Below are 21,871 nucleotides of genomic sequence, written 5' to 3'. Positions count from 1 at the left end.
GTGGTAATAAATCTCAGGCGGGTTGACAGTAGGTCACTCTCAACTTCGCTTCCCAGTCTTCATTTTTCCATGTAAGCAACATTGATCGAAGCTTTCATTTTTCATAGCCTTTTCAACGAGCAGCCATCAACAAATATACCTGTTCACAGTTTCACGAGTACTGAACGACCAAGTTGTCTCCGGCAGTCTACCCCCACTTCATTGCTCTCAGCCACATATAATTCGGTCCCCGTTTTCGTTATCCAAGAGCTTCTCCTGAGGTGGAGTTGTGCATTCAAGCTCCTATTCTTCACAATTCTCCAATTCATTATCATTATGTCTTTCTCTTTCCGCCACTACCTCGCCGCTGGCATCCGTGGCATGCGCGTCGCCACCGGCACATCATACGAGGATATTTTCGATCAACTCTTCCAAGCTCTCAACGTTCTCCGTCGCGAAGCCGCTCAAAGCGGCGACATTCGGCCTTACTCTGAAGAATACTTCCCAGACGACATCTATGACCCGCCAAGCCCCCAGTATATCAACCTCACCGGTGTCCCCAGCCATGTCCCTTCCAGCTCTGGCCCAGCTCAGCCAGGACACCAGATCAATATCCCCATTCGCCTCAGTGAAACTCCCCAGCCCACTGCATTCGTTCAGCCCACCGTTTACCCAACCGATCCCAACGCCCCTATTCCAGCTGTTCATAATCCCCCACCCGAGCCCGTCTACAACCCGCACACGGAAATGCCGAGGAGGAAGGGCGATGAGGGAGACAAGCTCTGGCCCTGCGAGTACGAAGGCTGCGATGCCTCGTACACCCGCCGTAAAACGTTCCTTGATGTAAGTCTACTTATTCCCTGATTCCTTTCTTGAGCTGAAATGCTAACTTGACTTCACAATAGCACATGGTGGCTAAGCATGGGTATCCAGCCCCGCCCAAGAGACCCTCCCGGCCCAAAAATCCAGCCAATGCCACAGCTTCTAGTAGCGGACAGGCGCAGGTTGGTCCTTCCGGATCCGCTCCTCAGAATGAAGAGGATGCCAACATGGAGGACTAGTTTTTTCAACTTCCGGCTTTATACAATTTGTATAAGCTTATTCGCTTTTCCGTCATTGGGGCTCAATGTTTGTTTGAATTTGAGGTGCAATTTTGGAGCCCACTGCAAAAAGGCATCGTGTTGTATTTCTTTCAGACGTTTTTCTGAGACCGACCTTAGCTTATAGCCTTACGCATCTATGCTTGTCCTTATCTCTTCATGCGATTCATCATAACCTTTTTGCCTTGTCCTGGTAATAGTATCGCCCTTCAATAAGCTCATAGTCAATTCACCCATCGAAGCCGGGCCCGCAAAATTGGCCTCCGACTGAAACACCAATTAAGCCCACCGGCAACTATCAAAGCTTCTGCAGGCTTGTGCAAAGGTGATCTGGTCATCTCCTGTGCCCTTTTTGCACGAGAGAACCTGGATACGGACACCTACCGGCTACTCTCCTAGACTCTTGCTACTCTTGCTACAATCAGTATGATTGTCGGAAATACCGTTATACTAGGCTAATGTCGGATTGGAAGTCCAATTCGACCGCGGCGTACGGCCGACTGCGCAGGGGCCAATTGGGGGCCCTATTTACGATTATCGTAGCCAACCCAACCTACGGTTGGAACCTCCTTTTTACACCTACGCAGAAATTCATATAGTTCAATTGATCTCTTCGTCAACCCACGGTTCGAACCAATTACCCTGTAATAGGGATACCAACAGCTAAACACTAGCCGTTCAAAAGTCCAAGTTGTAGCAGAAGGACCATGGAGATTGGAACCCTCATGTTATCTTTATGGTCGAAGCTGGTCAGCTTCCCGAGTCTCAGTCCTGGACCCCCATCGCTTTTAGTGAGCCTCGTTGGGTTATCGCGACGGGAGATGGCAGTAAATAATTCGCATTTTCGAGATATACTAAGTCTTGTTTGCCTACTCTGCGGAAATGCCAGGATTGCAGCGGTTGATTGAGATCTTGTGATGCGGAAAGCCGACTTTCTCGAAGCGGCGGAGCTGAGATAGTTACGAACCAGGGGCTTCAAACGACGATATCTTTGGCTAATGAAGCTTTTGCAGACAATGAGCATACCACTCAGCGTCTCGTCAATGTTTTAACTTTTCATTCGCAATTGGGGGCCTGGCTCGGTTACAGTTGTTTCCCACAGTCGAATAGATTATACCTTCATGTTCCGTTAGTCGCCCATTTGTTTTCTCTAGTAGATCAACTCCTGACCTCAGCTGGTTTCCGCCTGATTCAGGCATTCATGTGTAACAGTGCTGGTCTGGGAGCGATGGTTTACGCATTATTTTTGCATGAGTCGAGCCCTGAACTGCCGCTGAGGAGTGGCTGGGGAAGTTTCCAGGTTACTCAAAGGATGAAAGAGAGATCTTACAAAGCGATCCACTTTCAGCAGTCCACTGGCCACAGAGTAGTCACAAAAGTCGAGACAGCCTCGTGAAATACAGCTCAAATTGACACCAACTACCTTCTACTACTCCCCTTATTGTTCTTTCCCTGAAACAAGATTTATGAGCTGGCGCCATAAAGGAATCCTTAGACAGCATGTCTTTCTTCCAGGGCCCTGTTTAACTTCACAATGATATTGTCTTCACTCTCTCTGGCGAGGTGTCAACAAAGACGAATTCTTCACTCACGGACATTGAGCATCAAAGACTAAAGCTAATCCAAGAAGTGCGAGGATCAATGCTCACAACCACATTCATCAAATCATTGAGGATCACTCCAGAACCAATCAATCATGACGTTTGCTGTCGAGAATGCGTTTGCCCTCGCAATCTTGGGAGAGCACAATCCAGAAACTACAACTACCAAGGACCTCATCTTGAGAACAGACTTGGCCTTTTGGAGGGTCAGCAGCCGTCTTCTCGAGGGCAACACGAGCCTCCCCAACGCTGACGCTGACATTTTTGAGGAAGTCTTCACTCTTCCTATGCTCGGTAAACGTGCCACCTCGGGCCTCGATTGGAACACTCTGGTCGCGACAGTCTTGGAAGTCTATCTCAGCATCCGAGAACGCCTAATCCGTGGCGAATGCATCCTTCCCTCTCCTCAAAGCACCATGAGAGCCAGTAGACTCGATCCATCTGTTTCCATCCTGTTTGGTACTGGACCAACGTTTCCTGCTGCTGAATCAGACGTCGGCGAGTTTCCAGATAATATCCTCAACGGTGAGTATGAAGAGTATGATGAAGACGATCGTAAGGCTGGCTTACCTAACTCCGATCCCATCAATAAGGGCAAAAGGCCACGAGAGGAGGACGACTCCTCTCCTTCCCCCAAGACGAAGAAGAGAGCAAGGAAAGATAAAGGAAAGGGGGTGTAAGGAGTTGTAGTTTCGTGTCGTTTTAGCAGAAATGGGGAGTATGGTCACTTTTATCTACGTCTAGCACTGTATTTGATTCAACCCGATCTCCTTCTTCAAGATGTTGCTATCTAGTTTACATATAGATTGAAACACATCCAGTGTACCAAAGTTCAAGCATCTCTTCTCCCTACCACCGCTTCCCTACTTTCAGAGTGGGAGACAATCAAAAGTTCATATACCGATATAACCCCTATTTCTCGGCTCCACCCATTCTATTAATCATCAGCATCCCCAAGCTTCTGATTTTTCACTCCTGGCCTGCCAGACGTTGCTGGCACGGCCACTGCACCTACCAGACGCCAGTATACGATCGGTTTCTGATCCATCTTTCTTGCACTCTTTTCTGCTGGAAGACCCAATGTACAGGTAACTTTTGATTCTGATAATGAACGAAGAAAGCCGCTGGGTGTACTCATAAGTTCCTTCGCTGCTAGGACTTCAGACCCGGGCCCTCCTACGAAACTACAACCTCGCCAGGATAGCTGTGCTAATAGATCTAGAAACAGTCGGCAAGCTCAGCCGTTAGAAACAGACGACTGCAGCAAGGGAGCACTGGGCGCCTAACGTGTCCTTCACGTTCCTCTTGGACAGCAGTGCGGTCCGGCAATGGAATAGATTTCGCCGAAGGCACATTGGCCCATCGATGATGACAGCATGGATGTAATCTTCAAGTGCGGTGAGAACCTTGGCTGGTTCGTAGACAAATACATCAATCGCCTCCAAGTATAGCCTCCAGATTGCTCGTGCGCCCCACGATTCCCACAATAACTACAATTCGGGTTCAAGATGGGAGACTTATATCAGCAACCTCTACGACTACTTACGTCAGATGATATGTGGCAAGGTTATACTACCACTGGAACCTCTCCGAGTCAAAGGAGAAGTTATACTAGACTGAGAAGAATGCGAAAGGCCTTGGAAAGCTTACAGAGGGCTGCGCGCGGAAGAACAGATAGTCGATCGCATAGGGGTCTCAATTCCCTTATACGCCATCATTCTCCTCGTATCATTCGTTACTTTTCGGGAGTCACAGAGCAGGTTCTCGCCTCCTTTCATTAGCCAGAACTATGAGGTGTGGCCAGCATCGGACCAGCCACAATGGCCGAGTTGGCCATCTGAAGTTTGCGAATAAACACAAATCTTTTGGTTTATTCCACAACATCTTCACCTGTGGCTCGCTCCTTCCTTCTTTTTTAATGGTCAGGCGGTGTGAGCTTGCTCCCGTCTACTCATAGAAACCCTACTTCACGGGCCCAGCAGTCAACTTACCATTTCCACATCCACCCATCTACCTGCTGGCTGCCGTTTTTGTTTACGCAACAAAACAAATCGAACGCGTATGTTTCCCTGTCCCCTTTTCTTTGAATCTAATTGTATCTTCCATCTAAGCTAACAGAACATTCCAGAACAATGTCATTTCAACTGGAGACTAACCTCGCACGTGCAATTCACATGCAGCAACTCGCTACCGGCGCAACCCGTAACAGTATTCGTGATACTACCGTGGCCGCACTGCGACTTATTCAGCAGCGATTTCAGCGTGGGAACTATGAGCTTCCCAGAGCAACGAGAACCTTCGAGCGACAGCTCACACTGGCAATTCTCATGGAACAAGACACCAGAAACCTCGGCCTCGATGCGCTGATTATACGTACAACGACAGCTTGGGGTCGCATCTCTGGTCGCCTCGAGCAGGGCCTCTCCCCCTTTCCTGAGCCTTACCATATCATCGCCGACGACGGAGATGAAGATGTCTCGATCGAGGAGCGTCTTCGCAGAATGGGACTCGATCCCAACAACTTCGACCTTACCGGCATTCGCTCTGACGCCCCGTGCAGCTCTAACAACAGCAACAACGTTGCCACGGCCCAGCCTCAGACTGACATGAGTTCCACCATCGGTACAGGAGGAATTATCTCCAGTCAAGCTGCTGTCCTTACTCGCGCAATCGTCCAGACAGGCAAAGCTGCCGTGACTGGGAAGCCCCGGGGCCGAAAGCGCGGCAAAGATATGTACGGGTGTGATGTTTGCAATCAGGCGAAGAGGTACACCTCTGCGTGCACTCTCTACAGAGTAAGTTCAGCTAAGCCACAACCACAATTGACCTTAGATGAGAAGCTGACATGAACGTAACAGCACAAGAAGAGTAAGCACGGCATTCCCACACCAGGGGATGTCCGCAAGGAGAGGAAGTTGGCTGCAGAGGCGGCTCTTGCAGCTCAGGACAATGCCGAACAGGGTGATGGTGGCGAAGAGGATGAAGACGCAGAGGCGGTTGAGGAGGTTGATGAGACTATGAGCGGGGATACCGGAGACGAGAGGGACTTGGAGTGATTCCATGCATACAATTCTGAAGAGAACCAAGACAACACATGATGTATCAATGGAAAGGCCCCAGTGAGCACTGAATGAGAACTACTCGATGCTTCTTGATCTCGCTTTGATTAATGGCCTTCCTTTTATGGGACGGAGTCGTCTGTACACCGTGATTTGACTGAGCGGACGGGTTCATATGTCATAGGCTCCTTCCTCGACCTATTCACCAAGTCACTCAAAGGCGGTGCCTATTAGACAGCACCACCCGGCAAAGGCAGATATCAAGGACATGACCCCTTTCTTTTCACAAAAGGTTTAGCTAAGAAAAAACCGCAGAAACAATCTCTCTCAATCAAAGAATTTTCGACAGTCAAAGCTACGCCAATATACCGGGTCAACAAAGTAAGAACAATGGACGACAAAGACCCATTCCTTTGGCCCGACACTCACTCGCAAATGTCCTTCTCTGGTAGTGAGAGCGAGCGTACAATGGCAGCTTCCAGAGCCCCCTCGGAGATGGGCGCATCTTCGACTCTACCCATGGATATCGACACCCAACAATCTCAAATCCCGCGCCGAACCATCTCCTGCCGTCACTTCTACTTCCCCACGCCACAAGAGGAGCACGAAGCAGAGCACCACAAGCAACCTCAGAACACCGCCAAGGAAGTCGCGACCTACCTCGTCGAGAACATCGCTCCCGAGAAGCGCACCGACGCTGTCAAGACTGTCGCCCGAGCCCTCGCTCTCCGCCGTCTCAAGGAGCAAGCCCAGCTGCAGAACCAGCGCGAGAAGAAGAAGCAGGCCGAAGAAGACGACCAGATGACGATCTCCAAGTCAGCCTACAGGCTTCATATGGCGCGAATCAAGGCGGCACAGCAACTTTCCGCAAGCTGGATGAAGGATACGGAGGACTCGCTGGAGGCGGAATCGATTCAGGCCCGCATCATTGACATGGCCTTGGAGGAGATGCATGATACGGCGGTGGCGCTTGAGAAGGGCAAAGATCCGGCTTTTTAGTACAGAGGAGGAATGATCATGGAGTTGGAGTATCTCGGATAAGAGCGAGCAGGCGAGTAAACAGGCGAAACAGTATGGATTGCCAGCATCTAGTAACCGGCAGCTTTCTCGTACATTAGTCTTCAATTCTCCGACTCGTTGGGTGGTATCATCGAGCTTTTCCCATGAGACACAAACTTTTCCTTCATTGCTTACTTGCCACGATGAGCCTTCACTGTTCAGGTTTGAAACCTGTCAGTCGTGGCTTACATCTGGGTCTGTTGGTATCCCTATTACAGGGTAGTTAGTTCGAACCGTAGTTAACGAAGAGATTAATTAAACTATCTAGATATCTACATAGGTATAAAAAGGAGGTTCTAACCGTAGGTTAGGCTAGCTACGATAATCGTAAATAGGGCCCTTAATTAGCCCCTGCGCAGTTGGCTATATACCGCGGTCGAATTAGACTTCTAATCTAATACTAACTTTCTCTTTTTTTTATTAATTTAACCGCTACGGTTAGAAGTATAATTCGACCTCGGGCCCGTTTACTAAGTCGTCTCCTTTTCTCCCTTTTCTCTATTCTTTTTATATAACCTATCCCTCTATTCGTATAGTAACTTTTCCGCTACTTACGAATTACTCTAATCCCTTATTTAGTACTACTTTTATAAAAGCGTCTGCGAGGTTATTTTTATTATTAATCTAACAGATCTCGAGTATCTCGCGCCTTTTATACGATTACTTAAGGGCTATAATATCGATTATAAACCTCTTTTCCTTTATCGTTCCTAATTTAACGAGGCATTCGTATAGCGAGTAAGAATCGGTATAAATAACCGTTAAAATAAATAAAAGGCTAATTCGATTAGTAATCTTCCTTAGCGTCGTTAAAATCGCGTAAGAGAGGTTAACGCCGTTAATTATATTATAAACCTCTAACGCTAGTATACTTCTTATTACCCGCTTATTTTTAATTAACGAGTAATAAATTATATTACTATATATAGTAAATTCGCTCTTACCTATACTCTCATTAGCTAGGATAATAATATACCCTAATTACGAAATAAGGTCGTTATTATTCGCAAATAACCTATTAACAAAGACGTAGAGCTTACTAGTTATAAAGTCGATCGGGTAGTAAATAAGACCTCGATCGAGATTCGTTTACTACTACTTAAGCCGCTTATTAAGTACCTCGACGTCTCGTTCGGTTAAATCTATAGCTTACGCTACCCTAGCGTAGTTAAAAGTTACCTCGGGCTAATAAATACTCGTAATATATGCCCCTCGCACAAGCTTAGCCTTATACCGCTTTTTAATATTAGTTACGTTCGGGTTAACGAGGTTAATCTTCTCGCCCTACCCCTTTTATTAAAAAACGATAGTTTCCCCTTCGATTATAAAAATCCTATTATTAAATACTAGGGGGGTATTTATTATAAAAACCTCTTTTAGCTTCGCTACGAAGCCCGCTTTCTAAAGCTCCTTATCCTCTTTCTTTATAAAGTTAATATCGGATAGGCCTAATATATCGTCGGTCTGCATTCCGACGATCCTAAATTAGTCGCCTTCGTACTCCGTAACTAGTAAGCACGGGTCGTACGTAGAGGTAACTATTAATAGTTAATTAATATAAAAATCGTAATAAGTAGCCTACTAATAAGTACCCGATTCTACGAGCCTATATAGTAGCTTAAGCACTTTAATAATCGTGCTTTCTAAATACTTACTAGTTATTTCCTTCGGTAAATAGGCTAGGATTTTCTTTATAAGCCCTATAGCCGATTAGGTATATACCTAGGTAATATTACGGCTCCAAATCTCGTATCCCTTTTTCCGTAGCGATGCTATTAGTACTATTATTAATTATTAGCTATAGCGCTATATAGTAAGCGATTATATAAGTAGCGTCGCCTTTTTAACGTCGCTATACCCCTAAATTACGTATCTAGACTTTTCGTACGGTTAGGGTATTCTTTTTCCTTTAATTTTATAAACCATTCACGATTTAAATATATAGAGGTTTATATACTTTTCTAAATTGTAAAAGATAAATCGATAGACCCCTCGATCGCGCAGAGTATCTACTTCGATAAGATCTAATCCCTTATACGGCTTTCTAATAGTTATAATTACGCCTTCCTTACGTAGTTTAACTACTAGCTCGAAATCGGCTTTCTCTTTTACTATATAAAAAGTATTAATTACCTCGTCGCTAGTAATAAGTTACCGCGTTAGTACTTATCGTCGTAGTCTCCCGCGATATATTAGTACCCTTTTAGCAATTTCCTCTTCCTCGTCGTCTATTAGTACTATTACGACGATTTCGTTAAGGATAATTTCCTATACCTCTACTGCGGGTTATATAGCTTCCCCTAGCTCTTTTTCTTTTTATAAGCTAGAAATTACCTCAATAGGATCTATATAATATAGTCTAACTACTATAATTAATACCTCGAATAACTAGTCGCGATCTCTCGCAACTATATAAGAACGCTCGTTAATAGAAATTAATTTATATAACCCAGCCCATTATTAAATAATTTCACGCTATACTCGTATATCTAAATTTAGGGGCATATTTAAATTAACCCCTATATTAGGCCCATTGCGCATAGCAATTACTTTATTAACTTACTTTTTTATACTTACCTTGCGCAGTGCCCGCATTACTTTTTAAACTACTTAAGCTCGCTAGCTTACGTCTAGCGATAGTAGCGAGGCTAAGGTCGTTCTTAAATATACTCTAAATACTAAAAGCGTCGGTATAAGCCCGTTAGGCCCCATAGTATCGTTATAGCATTTAAGTACTATCTAAAAGCATTCGTCGTCGTCAAAATCGGGATTTTCCTCTTTAATAATTTTAAACGCTCTTTTTAACTACTAGTGCGCCCTTTCTACCTTTCTAATACTATAATACGCTTCGACGGGCACGACTTTTAACTATATACTATAGGCCGTCGCATTTTCCTTAAATTCTACTAACTTAAAACTAGTACTAGCGTTAGTTTTAATACCGTCCAGCGGTCCCTAGTATATATCGATCTAGCTTTTTCGTAGAGCTACTTATACTGTTTTTACTTATAGATCCCGTAAGAATTACCCTACTTAGAATAATATAGCCTCGTTGATTATATATAGGACCGGTCGACTGTTTAAGTAAAAGATATCGATAATAATCTCTTAATTAAAGTTAAGCTTATTACGCAATTTAAATTTAAATCTGCGTAGGCGCTGCGCATTTATTTAGCATTAGTAATATACTTTCGTTAACTACTCTAGCGCCCCTATTTCGATATTATCATTACCCAAATGCTTTAGGAGGTTATATAGCCTCGTAACCGACGGGTAGCTAAATCTCTAGTATAGTTATCTAAGCTTACTTTCCGTTAGGTAATTAATCGACTTCGTATTATTAATAAGCCTTATAAACGCGTACCCCTATCGTCGTTCGACTATTTCGAAATACTTACGGCTAGAGATTCTATTTTTTATATTATCGAATATAATACCTAGTCGATCTATATCTTTTAGATATAAGAGAAATAGGGTATTAATGAGTAGAATATAAAAAGTTATCGTTCCGAAGTACGTCTCTATTTCTACCGTACTTAGGGTAACGATTTCTTTGCCTAGGCCGAAGCTAATCCTCGTAATACTTACTATTAACGTATTAAGCGTTACTAGTGCGATTTTTCATAGCGCCTAGAATTGCCCTTTTCCTCCTATTAACTATTATAATGCCCTAGTATCTAGGATAATCCTATAGAAATTATTTAGGCCGTACCTTTCGTTCGCATAGAATACCTATACGAGCTTAGTATTTGAGTAATCTAGGTAATATAAAAAGGACCCCTCTAGCTACTCCTAAAATTACTTAGTACCCTATCTCTTTTTTTTAAATATTAAGAGAGTAAAATTCTGCGCTATTAGATTCGTCCTTTTACCCACCTCCGTATCCGTTATCTAAGGGACCTTCTTTTACTATCCGTAAATAAAAGCCTACTTATTAAGGGCTTTTACTACCTTTTATTTATTTAGCTTCGTATATCCTCCCAAGGCTAACAGGGCAAAAAAAGAGTAATTAATATTATCGACTTTATTATAATCTAATTCGTTAGTATAGGGGGTAAGATCTTCTTTATTTTCCGAATCTCCTATAGGGTACGGGTACTTTAGGCCGCTAAATTAGCTACTTTCACTAAGTTCCGTACCCCCAGATCTACCCTTATATATAACGAGGAATTAGTTAAATCGATAAGGGCTAGTTTTGCTATCTACTACCCTCGATTTTCTATATTATTCGTACGATTTAGCACGCTCTTCCTCGGAGTAATTACTTAACTAATATCTATCCTTTTTATAAATAAAATACTACTTCTTTTATTACCCTACTCGCGAGTTAAATCTCTGCTTATTTAATAAATCTAAGATTCCTTACTAGCGATTACCGTACTTAGCTTCTTTTCCTTTCTTATTATACGTTCGGTTAACCTAATATTATTAATAAGGGCCGTCGTATACCTAAAAGTAGGTTTAGCGCGGCATTTTTACTTTAATATTAAAACTAGATCTTAGCCTCGAGCAGAGCATCTCGTAGTCTTCGGGTACTTAGTATAGAGTTATTTTCGCCTCTAGAACGCGCTAGACTACGGTATAAAAATATCCGACTTTCCGCTCGTTAATCCCCTTATTTAGCTAGGTTTTTGCTAACTTATTAATTCGATCAATAAGCTCTTTAAGGATTTCTACTCGCGATTTACCCTCTATTATCCTAGCTATAAATATAAAAAAAATCGCTCGTAGCTTAAATAGGAGCTCTAGGTTCTTATTATAAGTCTCGAAGCGGCTTCGGATTATGTTAATTATATTAAAAAAGTCGTTTCGATTGAGATTACGCACCGCTTCGTAATAGTAATTAGAGGCTTTGCCTACGAGTACGATATTAACTACCAAATAATACTAATATTCCCTAATTCCGACTTTTTCGTAATAATTATAAAACATCGTTAGGGTTTCTTATAAAACCTCATACTTCCCCCCAGAGTACAATTTCTCTTTTAGAAAGATCTTTTTAAGGTCTATAAACTACTTCGTATTTACTACTAGATTTTTAGTATCTATATACGATCCCTGCGTCGCTACGTACTATTAATAACTTCGGGTAGTCTACCTCCTTTCCTACTAGCTAATTAGCACCAAATTTCGCATTAGTAGCGGCGACGAGCTATAAATCGAAATAGGTAGAATTATTAATTATTATACTTCTAGTACTATATTTTACCTCTATATATCCTTCTATAACGATAAATTACCGTTAGTAATTATAAAAAGGAAATCTGGGTCGTTTACCCTTTTTTTAAATTCGTTAAAGCGATTATACGCCCTATTAACTTATACCTAGGTCCATATTACGAATTCCTCCTCTATAATCGTCGCTACTAAGATTTCGTAAAGTTCTCGTAATTATAATTACGCTAGTAGTACCCCTCGCCTATAGAAGAATCTATTAACCGCTTTTATAATTCCTAAGCTTACGCTTACGAACTATTCGTCTAGCTAATAACTAAGGTCGTCTACGATCTTATAAAATAGGGGTTACCCCTATAGCCCCTTTTTCTTATAGACCTTAGTTAAATAGATTAATACCGCGTTAATTTACTCGCCGTTAAACTAATCCGCGATTTTATATATCTACGTCCCCTAATAATCCGGGTTAATATTTACCTACTTATAAAAGATAAGGATTCTATTTAGGATCGGGTTTCGCTCTCTCCTTCTTTACTCTAACTTGCTAAGGGTTATACCCTAGCTTATACCTATATTAGTAATTATTAGCGTATTTAATCTTAATAGGGATATATTTAATCCGCGCGCCGGTTATAATAAATCCGTACTTTCGTTACTTAATAAATTTATTAGGGTCTAAGAGATTCCTACTTCCTCTCGCCGTCTCGCTACTACTCTTGTTTCTACCCTCTCTAATAATTACTACTACCCTTCTAAATCGCTAGCTATCGTACCTATTAAGATCCTCCTTTTTATCTAGTATAAAAAGGTAGGTTTTAGTAGTTCCTTTTTCTAATAGTAGCGGCAGACGTTTATATTACTATAGGACGATATAATAATTAGTCTCGGGATCTTTACTAGTTACCGATTTCCGCTTTTCCGTATACTTCTAGCCTCCTAAGCCTCGTGCTCTCCGTAATTTCTAAATCCCCTCCTCCCTCGTTAGACCGTCCCCTATACTATATTCCTAAATAATACTTAGGGGGTAGTTAAGGGAGCTACGGGGAGGTCGTTTAAATCGCGAGCTTAAGGTCGTACTTATAAGATCCTAGTAGTAGTAGACTTTTTCTATATACCGTAAATCTCTTAGCTTAATAACTCCTATACGCTTCTTACTACGCTAACTAAGAATATTTACGTTTAGAAATCCCTTTTTTTAATCGCGCGGTGCTCTTTTATACCGTACTATCGAGCTCGCCCGTTGCGCTAATTAACTAGGTAAGTAGTCGCTGCGTAAGTATTTCTTTTTACTAATTTAACTAGTTAATTTCTAATCGCGGGCCGGCTGCGGAAAAGTTATTTAGTAAAAAGGCTACTTAAGGCGATAGTAAAAAACTAGTCGCTTAAGCGGTTCCGTTAATTAACGTAGTTTAACATAATAAACGTCGACCTCTCGTAAGTAGTAAAGGGCTATAATTACTTAATTCCGTACGGTATTTAAAAATCGCCCCCTTTTTCGTCTACTTCCGTAAAGTTAATTAGTACGAATCTCCTATCCCGTGCGGTATTAAGAGGTTATCTCTTTTGCGTAGTAAGATACCTTACTAATCTACGATAATAGAATTTAATTACTAATTAGTATTAATATCCTTATTATAAAGTAGTTAGTTCGAACCGTAGTTAACGAAGAGATTAATTAAACTATCTAGATATCTACGTAGGTATAAAAAGGAGGTTCTAACCGTAGGTTAGGCTAGCTACGATAATCGTAAATAGGGCCCCTAATTGGCCCCTGCGCAGTCGGCTGTATGCCGCGGTCGAATTGGACTTCCAATCCGACAGGGTCCCATTCGAGTGACCGCTCACAGTCACACGTCTCACCGCCGGAATGGAGATGTTACAATGTCATGTTCGTGAGGCCTTGGGATCCAAACTTTTGGTTTTAGGCAGTCGCAGACGGGCTCGGAAAATTCAAAGCAGAACAAGCGTACCTTCTACAGTGGGCTTCTTCGTCTTCCACCGGAAGGAGCGATAGAGAGACCTGATTCTCCCCCAGATGCCTCAGATATCTCACATTTGATTGTTACATGACCCACTGTCAACTCACCTTCGCCGCCCTTCACCTTTCACTTCACTCAACCCTCTCACCGTCACACTAAATTCTCATCAAAACCCATAGACCATTGCGCTATTTTGAATGGTCTTGTCATCTTTTCAAAGGGTCTCTTGCAGCGCTTTTCTTACCAAAGGTTTTTCATCCTTACCCTCCTCAATTTCTCATTAGCTGCTCCTTCTTGCCCCTTCGTCACTTCACACAACTACGGCTTTCCGCGCTTCTTCTCAGATCGCTTGACGGGATAGGTACCAATATTCCATGATTTCTCAGCGATCACTGTCAAATTTTTCTCTTCCTGACACCAAGTCTCTCTGACAGCCTTGCCTTTTCTCTATTCCTTCGGGGACACAAATTTCACAACACCCAGGCAACCTCATCGCACCGCGAGACTCACTCTCCCGCAGAGCTTTACTCCAACACAAATAAGTTGACTTTCTCATCGCAGTGAAGTATGAACAGTTGGCCCGAGATGGCGAAAGAATCAGTCATTCCGATTCTTTCCTCGCCCGAGGACGAAGCCGCGGTCATTCCGTCGTCTCACATGTTGAGCGCGAGATATGCGGCCGAGAACTCTCCTTCCGTCGAGAGAAAAAAGAGAAAGAGGTCAATGAAAAGGAATCAGACCCCAGAGTCCCCGAAGCCTTCTAAGAAAACGAAACTCAATATTCACCCATCGGGCTGGCGCAAAAACCGAAAGCAGGACAGCCCGAAGCTGATGACTCCATCGCCGCTCGCCTCCTTCCCTCGACCTCACAAGCTAAATCACCCGTTCATGAAGACCTCGACAATTCAATCTGAGCGTCACGCTGTTGAGCCTGAAGTTGAGGAGCCCTCGAAGTCTCTCATACAGGACACAGAAGACGGAGAGCCGGTTGCGACTATCGAGACCGATGACGATATCGAGACTGGTGCCACCGTCGATGCTGGTAGCACCGACTCGGATGACATGCCCATAGCTAGCAGGTCGTACAAAAGAAGCCCATTCGTCGGCCAGACCTACGAAGTCCTCGAACAGCTCATCGAAGACAGAGCCAGTCCCGACCTCGGCACACAGCCTACCCAGAGACTCGAACCTTCCAGCTATGTGCCTGGAAAAGAGACACTCGCGGATGATGATAATTGCTACATCTCCAAGGCCGCCTTCAACCTCCTCACAGCTCGCCATATGACTCTACAGCACATGGTCAAGACGTTCATCGACTCAGTGAACGAACTAGAGACCACAAGCAAGGGCGACAGGGACATCCGCGACGGAATCCTAGCCGAGGCCAAGTCTCTTCAAATCGGCATCAAGGCAGTCTCCAATGCTGCATTCGAGCTCCCGTATGCCAATCGAACTGGCGCCGCTGCCCGAGCAGCTGCGGGCAAGACCCTTGCAGCCATCGAGAAGTCCAACAAGAAGAAGAGGATTCACGCGGAAGCCAAGGCTGCTGCCGCGGCGCAGCAGGCTGCTACAGAGGAGGCTAGGATTGCAGAGGTGGTGAACAATGATAGCTCTGGCGTTCAAGACAATCTGGAGGATGAGGAGGAAGTGGACAATCCTGAGGAGCAGGCAGCTGGCACTGATGGAGAACCAATGGATGAGACGGAGTGAATGGGCTAGCGAGCACAAAGCTTTGAGATTTCGTGCACACTGCTCCCCGGATATCTTCAAGTGACACATGGCATACGAGGTTTATCAAGGTGGCCTAGTTTTGGAGCGACCATTCCCGAAAAGCTGATCAAACGCAGCGGGTCGTGCTATCCAGGATATGGGGTTCAGGATGTTTACTCTAGCCAGAAATGTGACCTTGACGATTACGAAACGCCTACTTCCATAGTATAAGTGACTTCTCTCAAGCGACAGGCAATCCATGGGCAAAGTCGCTTGCAAGTGACAATCCCAACTCTGTCTCCCAAGGCGCCCTCAACGCGGGATCTCCATGTCAATCACGCCGATGACCTGAGAGAGCCAAACAGCTGCGAAATAATTCACTTCAACCACTATTAACCATGACCACAGAATCTTCTATCGCCCTGTTCAGTTTATCCCTCGGGAACCCCGGCCCTTTCATGAGACACACCGCACACCTCGACAAATTAGCAATCAGCAGTGTGATATTCAACTGCACCGTAAACGTCTTCTTCGACCTTCTCTGCAACGTCTGCGGGAAACAATCCACAAAAATCCAACTCTCCGACGCCAAAGACCGTTTCTTTCCCTCGTCCGAAGTCAACTTCAAAGGCCCACTCATCCTCAGCTCCAGCGTCTCCTTATCCACCACCCGAGCACCAAGCGCAATAAGCTGCCTCTCAACACCAGCAACGCTCAGGAACCGCGGCTGCCGAGCATCCGCTAGCGCCGTCTTCTCAAAGAGGTCGAGGTTCTCCGGCGACAGGTCCTCGGAGCTAAATTCGTCGCCGTACCAGCGCCCTCCCATGGGTAATTCTGCGGCTTGCTGAAGTTCATGTTGGCCTGGTCCGACGAGCCACCGCATTTTCGTGATGATATCGTCCCTGTTACGGTATCTTAGTGTTGAGCTGAAGATGCGCGGTTCTTCTCCGTGAGGGAGAGGCGAGTCGATGGATTTGCTGAGGACGAGGTAGCCTAGCGTGAAGCAGGTGTGTGTGAGGCGGAAGCTGAAGGAGTCTGGGCTGAGAGTGGTTGTTGAGCCGCAGTGGAAGGTTCCTAGGGATGGGGGTAGTGAGGCTGAGGTTGGGCGGCAGGCTAAGGATGTTAGATGGGATAGGATTTGGTCGTCTGGTGTCAGGGTCGGAGGATCTGGTGCCGGAGGGTTTGCCTGCGGAGAAGACGCCACGTGGGATGTGTTATCTATAGCACAAGGATCCTCCTCTTCTATGCCCGTACCAGCATGATCTTTGTAGTCGAGACTTTGTATCGAAGTTCGCTTCGCTTCTCTAAGCTTCCTCTTCCTCCTCTTCGGAAGCTCATCCTCCAACGCCACAGCATCGTCAGCCAAAGCCAACACGTGCGCCACCATCTCCTGGATACGCGTCAAGACCCCTACTTCCTGCTTCAGCGCCTCAATGTCCAGCATCCAGTCGACAAGCTCAACGACCGCGGTGCTCATCTTGGCGACGGTAGTTTCTAGATGCTGCAGACGGGTTGCCTGGATCTCTTCCGCAGCTTGCTTGCGTTTGCGAAAGACTTTTTGGGCCTCGCGGTTGCGCTCTCGGCGGGTCTAAGTTGGGCATTATATCAGCTAGACGGCACGTGTGACACAATTATATCCGCAGAATGGCTGTTGACGACTTGCCTGAAGTGCCTGGTCGGGAGAAGGCGACCGCGAAACATGATCGCTCGATTGCTCGCTTGGCAGTGCTTCGGGAGACATGGGTATGGCGCCAATGTTGGACGGAGCGAAAACTCGCGTTTGAGGTTGGTGATGAGTGAAAATGATGTAATTGGGACCGCCTTATCGATGTTGAAACTCTTGCATGAGATAAATGAATCTGGTAGTCTAGATTTGGGGTTTTTGGAGTGAGTGCTCTTGTGAGATGACAACAAAGGGATCCACGAAAGTCTCTCCGACTCCTTCGGTAGCGGCTTTATGACATAAAACTTCCCGACGCCTGTCAGATTTTAGTCTAGCCGTAAGCCACCATAGTGTCTCGGAAGTCGCACTAGCTTGGTCCAACCACCTTTCCACGGAGCTAGGGCTCTGGAAGTTCGACGAGACAGCCGTGTGGAAATAACTATGTGAGCCGCAACAGCTGCATATGCAGATCCCTCAAGATCCTTATTTCGGATAGTACCTCGGTGCCTCGGCTCACCTAAAGAATCCAAAGTAGCGATGGTGAGGTGTTGTACGAGATTCTTCCTGCCCGGCGTCTCAACGGACATCTCCAAGACCGATATCCTCTTTGACTGAGTGCTCAGACCAGGAACGTTATCGGTCGGTAACTCAACCAGGGAATCCGGAACCTGCTTTGATGGTCTCACGTAAACTTGTTCGCGCGCACTGACGTTGGAGATTTGAAGGGCGTGGGATGTTGATGGAGGATATTTAGTAGAACAGGTTATAAGAGGACACAATGAAGACGAGTATTTGAGACCTATAGAATTTGAATCATCCGGAACTTTTACCAAGCATCATTCCGAGAAACGGTAAAAACTTCGAATTTCCACCATGGTTACCTCCGGAGACGAATATAAAAGTACCTCTTCACAAGGCATGGCTGCCTATGCTGCTCCTTCGCTTTTCCAGCCTCACAAAGCCCGTCAAGCCATCCGGGACGCCCACGCAAAGAAGATTCCGCCACCGCTTTGTTACTACGCAGGGTTGAGCTCCATCCCCATTACCCGGTACTTGGCCCCTATGGGCTTCGATGCCGTATGGATTGATTGGGAGCATACCCCATGCAACACGGAAACCATGACGACGGTACTCAAAGGATCACTGCATTAATCTCGAAGAGTGTTTTGACGCCGCGTAGATGGCTCACGAGGCTTCATTCATGAGCCAAGACCGTGCTACTCCATTTGTTCGGTATGTCTCCCGTATATGTTCTGGGACTTTCACACTGACATTGCTACGTAGCCTCCCTGGTCACGATCACGCTGCCATTGGGTATTCTCTCGATGCCGGCGCCAGTATCGTCATCCCCCAAGTCGAGACAGTTGAACAAGCAAAACATGCTATCTCCGCCGCCAAGTTTGGGACTGCGCAAAATGGCACGCGTCTCGTAGAGAAACGAGCAGACAGCGGCAGGTCCACCTGAAGACTGACCAACTGGGCGGCAGCATAGATTCTCATGGTAAGTTTTGGCCCTGTGCCGCAATCGCATGGATATTATTTTGACTGAACCGCCGCAGAAAGAGAAGCGACGAATGATTTACGTAAACTTATCTTGAACTTTGGGTTAAGATCTCAGTTATGACAGAAAGATTCTCAAGACACATGAACTTCACCTGTTTCATCGCTTAGCGTCATCCAAAAACATATGGGAATAGAGACAGAGATTGAATGAGATGGCATTCTTCCACGTAAGTGAATACGAAAGGACTAATTAAATTGAAACTGCATTGCCCTGTCCTGCACTGCCTTCTTGCCAGCCAGATACTCATTGATGACTTCGTCTCACACCCTCTTCGCCTCTTCTAGGCCCATAGGCCACTTTCCGACCTCCGCCATAATCCGATCAATCACCTCCTGCGGCACGCGATGACCTGCCCAGTCGATCTTTGCCTGTCCCTACTCAACCCATCAGTCGTGCTGCCACTTTTGCTTTGTTGTGCTTGAACTGATAATAAGAACAATGTTGATCTACATAAACATAGATGAAGACCACGCTCGTGTTTTTGTTGGATACCTCCGCTATATTGAGCGTTTTGTGGGAAAGAATAGGATCGACATCCCTCGGATACAGCCTCACTATCAAAGAACTTCCAGCTTGCTGGCTCTAAGATCCTTACGTACGCTTCCAGACGCGCGTGTCCACCTATGTTGAGTCTCCTTCCTGAGGAAGCTAGTCCAGTTTGCATCGAATTGAGCGCAGGAAAGCACGAAGATATGATCGGTTTCAAATCCCTGCAAAGAGCCCGTTTGAAGACAGTAAAATTGGTTCGAAATCCTGAAAAATGATGTGGGTCAATGGCTGCGGATGCAGTATCGGAGGAATATTGGACGAACCTGATGATCATGTTCTCTTCAGAGCGCCATCAATGATATTCAACATTCCGAGACAGACTTTTATTGCCTGGCATTTCTTCTGATGAAGGATTTATCACGTACTTGATAGTACTCTTCTCGTCGCCTTGGACGGGGGCCACAGGGCTCATGGTTAGCTTGACAGGTCGCTTAAGCTCTCCGGATAGTGAAGCCCCGCTCAAGCTATCCAGACCTCGGTGCTCAACGCCCGATAGAATTGATATCAGGCCGAATCCCTTGTCCAAGGGAACTGTGTGAAGTAGTGCAATCGTTCCAAGGAAAATTAACAGCAGAAAGGGCTGAATGCTCAAGACCAGATAGAGCCAGGGAGACGTTTGTAGTGTTGGCCGGGTGTAGATGACCGTCTGGTTGCCTTCGTCCATCTTTATATGATAAAAAATAGAAGCTTCTTCAAATGTAACATGTGTCTTGTTTTGAGTGGTCAATATCTCTCGACCTTTGTCGAATGTCTCAGAGTCGAAAGAGGTCACCTGCTTTGACACGGTCGATGACCACATCATGGTAGCCACAGAGACTGACATGTACGGCATCATCCAAACAGACCGATTGCCTCGATAAGCGTCATGCTCTTTGGAAGGATAGAGGCAGAAGGTTCTCAGCATCTCAATCAAAACACACGTGTACCATGATGGAAGTGCCGAATATTGCCACTGAATTACCTGCTGTTTGTCCCAGTCCAGGATATGGTCATCACAACAACCCTCGAGAAGCCGAAAGCCACCTCTGCTGACGGACCACGTACCCCGACATGGCTGTCGGTAGATATTGTAGGTGTAGATATTATGTGGTGCGTACTGCGTGCAATTCGGATTGCCCGGTGCTAAACCGACATACTGCAACGATTGGTCCGATTCCTCTTTTCTATCCGTTAAGGAGAGCGAGCATGCCGAAGATCCCACGAATAGGTCTTTACTTTCATGGTACCAAGTGTGGTTGGATTCCATCTCATTGCAGGCGGACTTAAAGTCCTCTTCGGTGGCCGCCGATTTGTTGAGGGTAGCGACGGTACCGAGCACAGACGCAGTGATGTTCCACGACTCGCCGGGAGCAAGCAACTTCTGTATCTTGAGGATATAATTGGGATCTAGAATGTCGAGTTGCGCGGCGCTGGAACTATTAAGCAGTAGGATGTTGTAGCCGTAAGCTTGAGGGAAAGTTGGCAGCGGAGGTTCAGAGAGATTCGCTGCTCGTTCACTTGCATCTCGAAACGAGTTGGTTGCGTTGAAAAAGAATGAAACCCCGTGCATTGATGATGCCGTGGCTGGCGGTCTAAAAAGACCAAAGTACATGGCGTTTGTAATGTAGTCGGGAGCATGAATCTTCATGCTGCTCTCACCGCCTGTGAAGGTTTTGTACGCTGCACTGAGGCCAACGGGAAGGGCTAGCATGGTAACAAGGACCATGCGCCAGGCAAAGCTCAGTTTGGATGCCATAGGTGTGTTGCGAAGAATTCCGTCGTAATTCTGTAGCGTGGAATTCCCAACACGGGCTTCGAGAAGTAAGAAGAACGTCGGCGTGACACTGCCTAGGCACAGGTTCATGATGCTGAGAAGAAACCCGATAACGATGAGCTGACGATTTCCGGTACCAAGATACGAAGAGAGGTGGTCGTTCGAGACTACCAAAATTGACAGCGCTAGGCAAGCCAGAGCTACAAAAGCCGCTGCAATATCCATGACATGGTATATTCTTTTCCGAGATGGCTTGCCGAGCGATGTATCACCTCCCGAGGACTGACTGATTGGCGATGGGGATGCAGTTGACGCCCTTGTGTGGCTGTTGGTGTTGGTTTGCATTTCATGCTGATCAATTTCCGAGTGATCATCTAGGTGTAAATAGCTTGCCCGTCTGTTGAGGAGACTAGACCTCCGAGTTATCGAAGTTATCTTGAAGAGATATAAGTCGACCCACCCCCTTTTGGCCACCCCCCCCTTTTGGCCACCCCATTTCTCCATCCCAGCCACCGCATTAAAACCCTACCCACGATTTTCAAACTACTATAACAATTACAAAAATCGTCTAAATATAATTCTTTTTTATATACTTATTTATTAATATATAATAGTCTCGTATACTAAAAATAAAGTTATTCGGGCTCTTAAGGCTATTAAAAGAGGTCTCTTAGTTAATT

The 21,871-nt window shown here is 45.4% G+C and overlaps 9 protein-coding genes across 9 annotated transcripts; 7 read left to right on the top strand and 2 right to left on the bottom strand.

Annotated features, from left to right (window-relative positions):
• Positions 1-315: 315 nt before the first annotated feature.
• Positions 316-1,040, top strand: CLUP02_16771 (uncharacterized protein; the record flags this gene model as incomplete). The annotated part of the gene is made up of 2 exons (XM_049295689.1): positions 316-822; positions 885-1,040. 2 exons carry the CDS (start codon positions 316-318, stop codon positions 1,038-1,040), a joined length of 663 nt encoding a protein of 220 aa, XP_049152836.1.
• Positions 1,041-2,775: 1,735 nt separating this feature from the next.
• CLUP02_16770 (uncharacterized protein) lies at positions 2,776-3,360 on the top strand (the record flags this gene model as incomplete). Its single annotated transcript, XM_049295688.1, has 1 exon — positions 2,776-3,360. One exon carries the CDS (start codon positions 2,776-2,778, stop codon positions 3,358-3,360), a length of 585 nt encoding a protein of 194 aa, XP_049152835.1.
• Positions 3,361-4,854: 1,494 nt separating this feature from the next.
• Positions 4,855-5,736, top strand: CLUP02_16769 (uncharacterized protein; the record flags this gene model as incomplete). Its single annotated transcript, XM_049295687.1, has 2 exons — positions 4,855-5,475; positions 5,539-5,736. 2 exons carry the CDS (start codon positions 4,855-4,857, stop codon positions 5,734-5,736), a joined length of 819 nt encoding a protein of 272 aa, XP_049152834.1.
• Positions 5,737-6,174: 438 nt separating this feature from the next.
• On the top strand, positions 6,175-6,738 carry CLUP02_16768 (uncharacterized protein; the record flags this gene model as incomplete). Its single annotated transcript, XM_049295686.1, has 1 exon — positions 6,175-6,738. One exon carries the CDS (start codon positions 6,175-6,177, stop codon positions 6,736-6,738), a length of 564 nt encoding a protein of 187 aa, XP_049152833.1.
• Positions 6,739-14,519: 7,781 nt separating this feature from the next.
• On the top strand, positions 14,520-15,662 carry CLUP02_16767 (uncharacterized protein; the record flags this gene model as incomplete). Its single annotated transcript, XM_049295685.1, has 1 exon — positions 14,520-15,662. One exon carries the CDS (start codon positions 14,520-14,522, stop codon positions 15,660-15,662), a length of 1,143 nt encoding a protein of 380 aa, XP_049152832.1.
• Positions 15,663-15,729: 67 nt separating this feature from the next.
• CLUP02_16766 (uncharacterized protein) lies at positions 15,730-16,058 on the top strand (the record flags this gene model as incomplete). Its single annotated transcript, XM_049295684.1, has 3 exons — positions 15,730-15,751; positions 15,800-15,852; positions 15,915-16,058. The coding sequence occupies 3 exons, from the start codon at positions 15,730-15,732 to the stop codon at positions 16,056-16,058; spliced, it is 219 nt and encodes a 72-aa protein (XP_049152831.1).
• Positions 16,045-17,363, bottom strand: CLUP02_16765 (uncharacterized protein; the record flags this gene model as incomplete). Its single annotated transcript, XM_049295683.1, has 2 exons — positions 16,045-17,250; positions 17,322-17,363. The coding sequence occupies 2 exons, from the start codon at positions 17,361-17,363 to the stop codon at positions 16,045-16,047; spliced, it is 1,248 nt and encodes a 415-aa protein (XP_049152830.1).
• An 835-nt stretch (positions 17,364-18,198) lies between these two features.
• On the top strand, positions 18,199-18,790 carry CLUP02_16764 (HpcH/HpaI aldolase/citrate lyase family protein; the record flags this gene model as incomplete). The annotated part of the gene is made up of 3 exons (XM_049295682.1): positions 18,199-18,453; positions 18,506-18,558; positions 18,610-18,790. 3 exons carry the CDS (start codon positions 18,199-18,201, stop codon positions 18,788-18,790), a joined length of 489 nt encoding a protein of 162 aa, XP_049152829.1.
• A 359-nt stretch (positions 18,791-19,149) lies between these two features.
• CLUP02_16763 (uncharacterized protein) lies at positions 19,150-21,536 on the bottom strand (the record flags this gene model as incomplete). Its single annotated transcript, XM_049295681.1, has 4 exons — positions 19,150-19,263; positions 19,340-19,386; positions 19,445-19,701; positions 19,804-21,536. The coding sequence occupies 4 exons, from the start codon at positions 21,534-21,536 to the stop codon at positions 19,150-19,152; spliced, it is 2,151 nt and encodes a 716-aa protein (XP_049152828.1).
• Positions 21,537-21,871: the final 335 nt, after the last annotated feature.

The sequence above is a fragment of the Colletotrichum lupini genome, chromosome 9 (genome assembly GCF_023278565.1).
Source record: "Colletotrichum lupini chromosome 9, complete sequence".
Classification (NCBI taxonomy): Eukaryota; Fungi; Ascomycota; class Sordariomycetes; order Glomerellales; family Glomerellaceae; genus Colletotrichum; species Colletotrichum lupini.
Note: the sequence above shows the minus strand (reverse complement) of the source record. Positions and strands in the feature narration are given on the sequence as shown.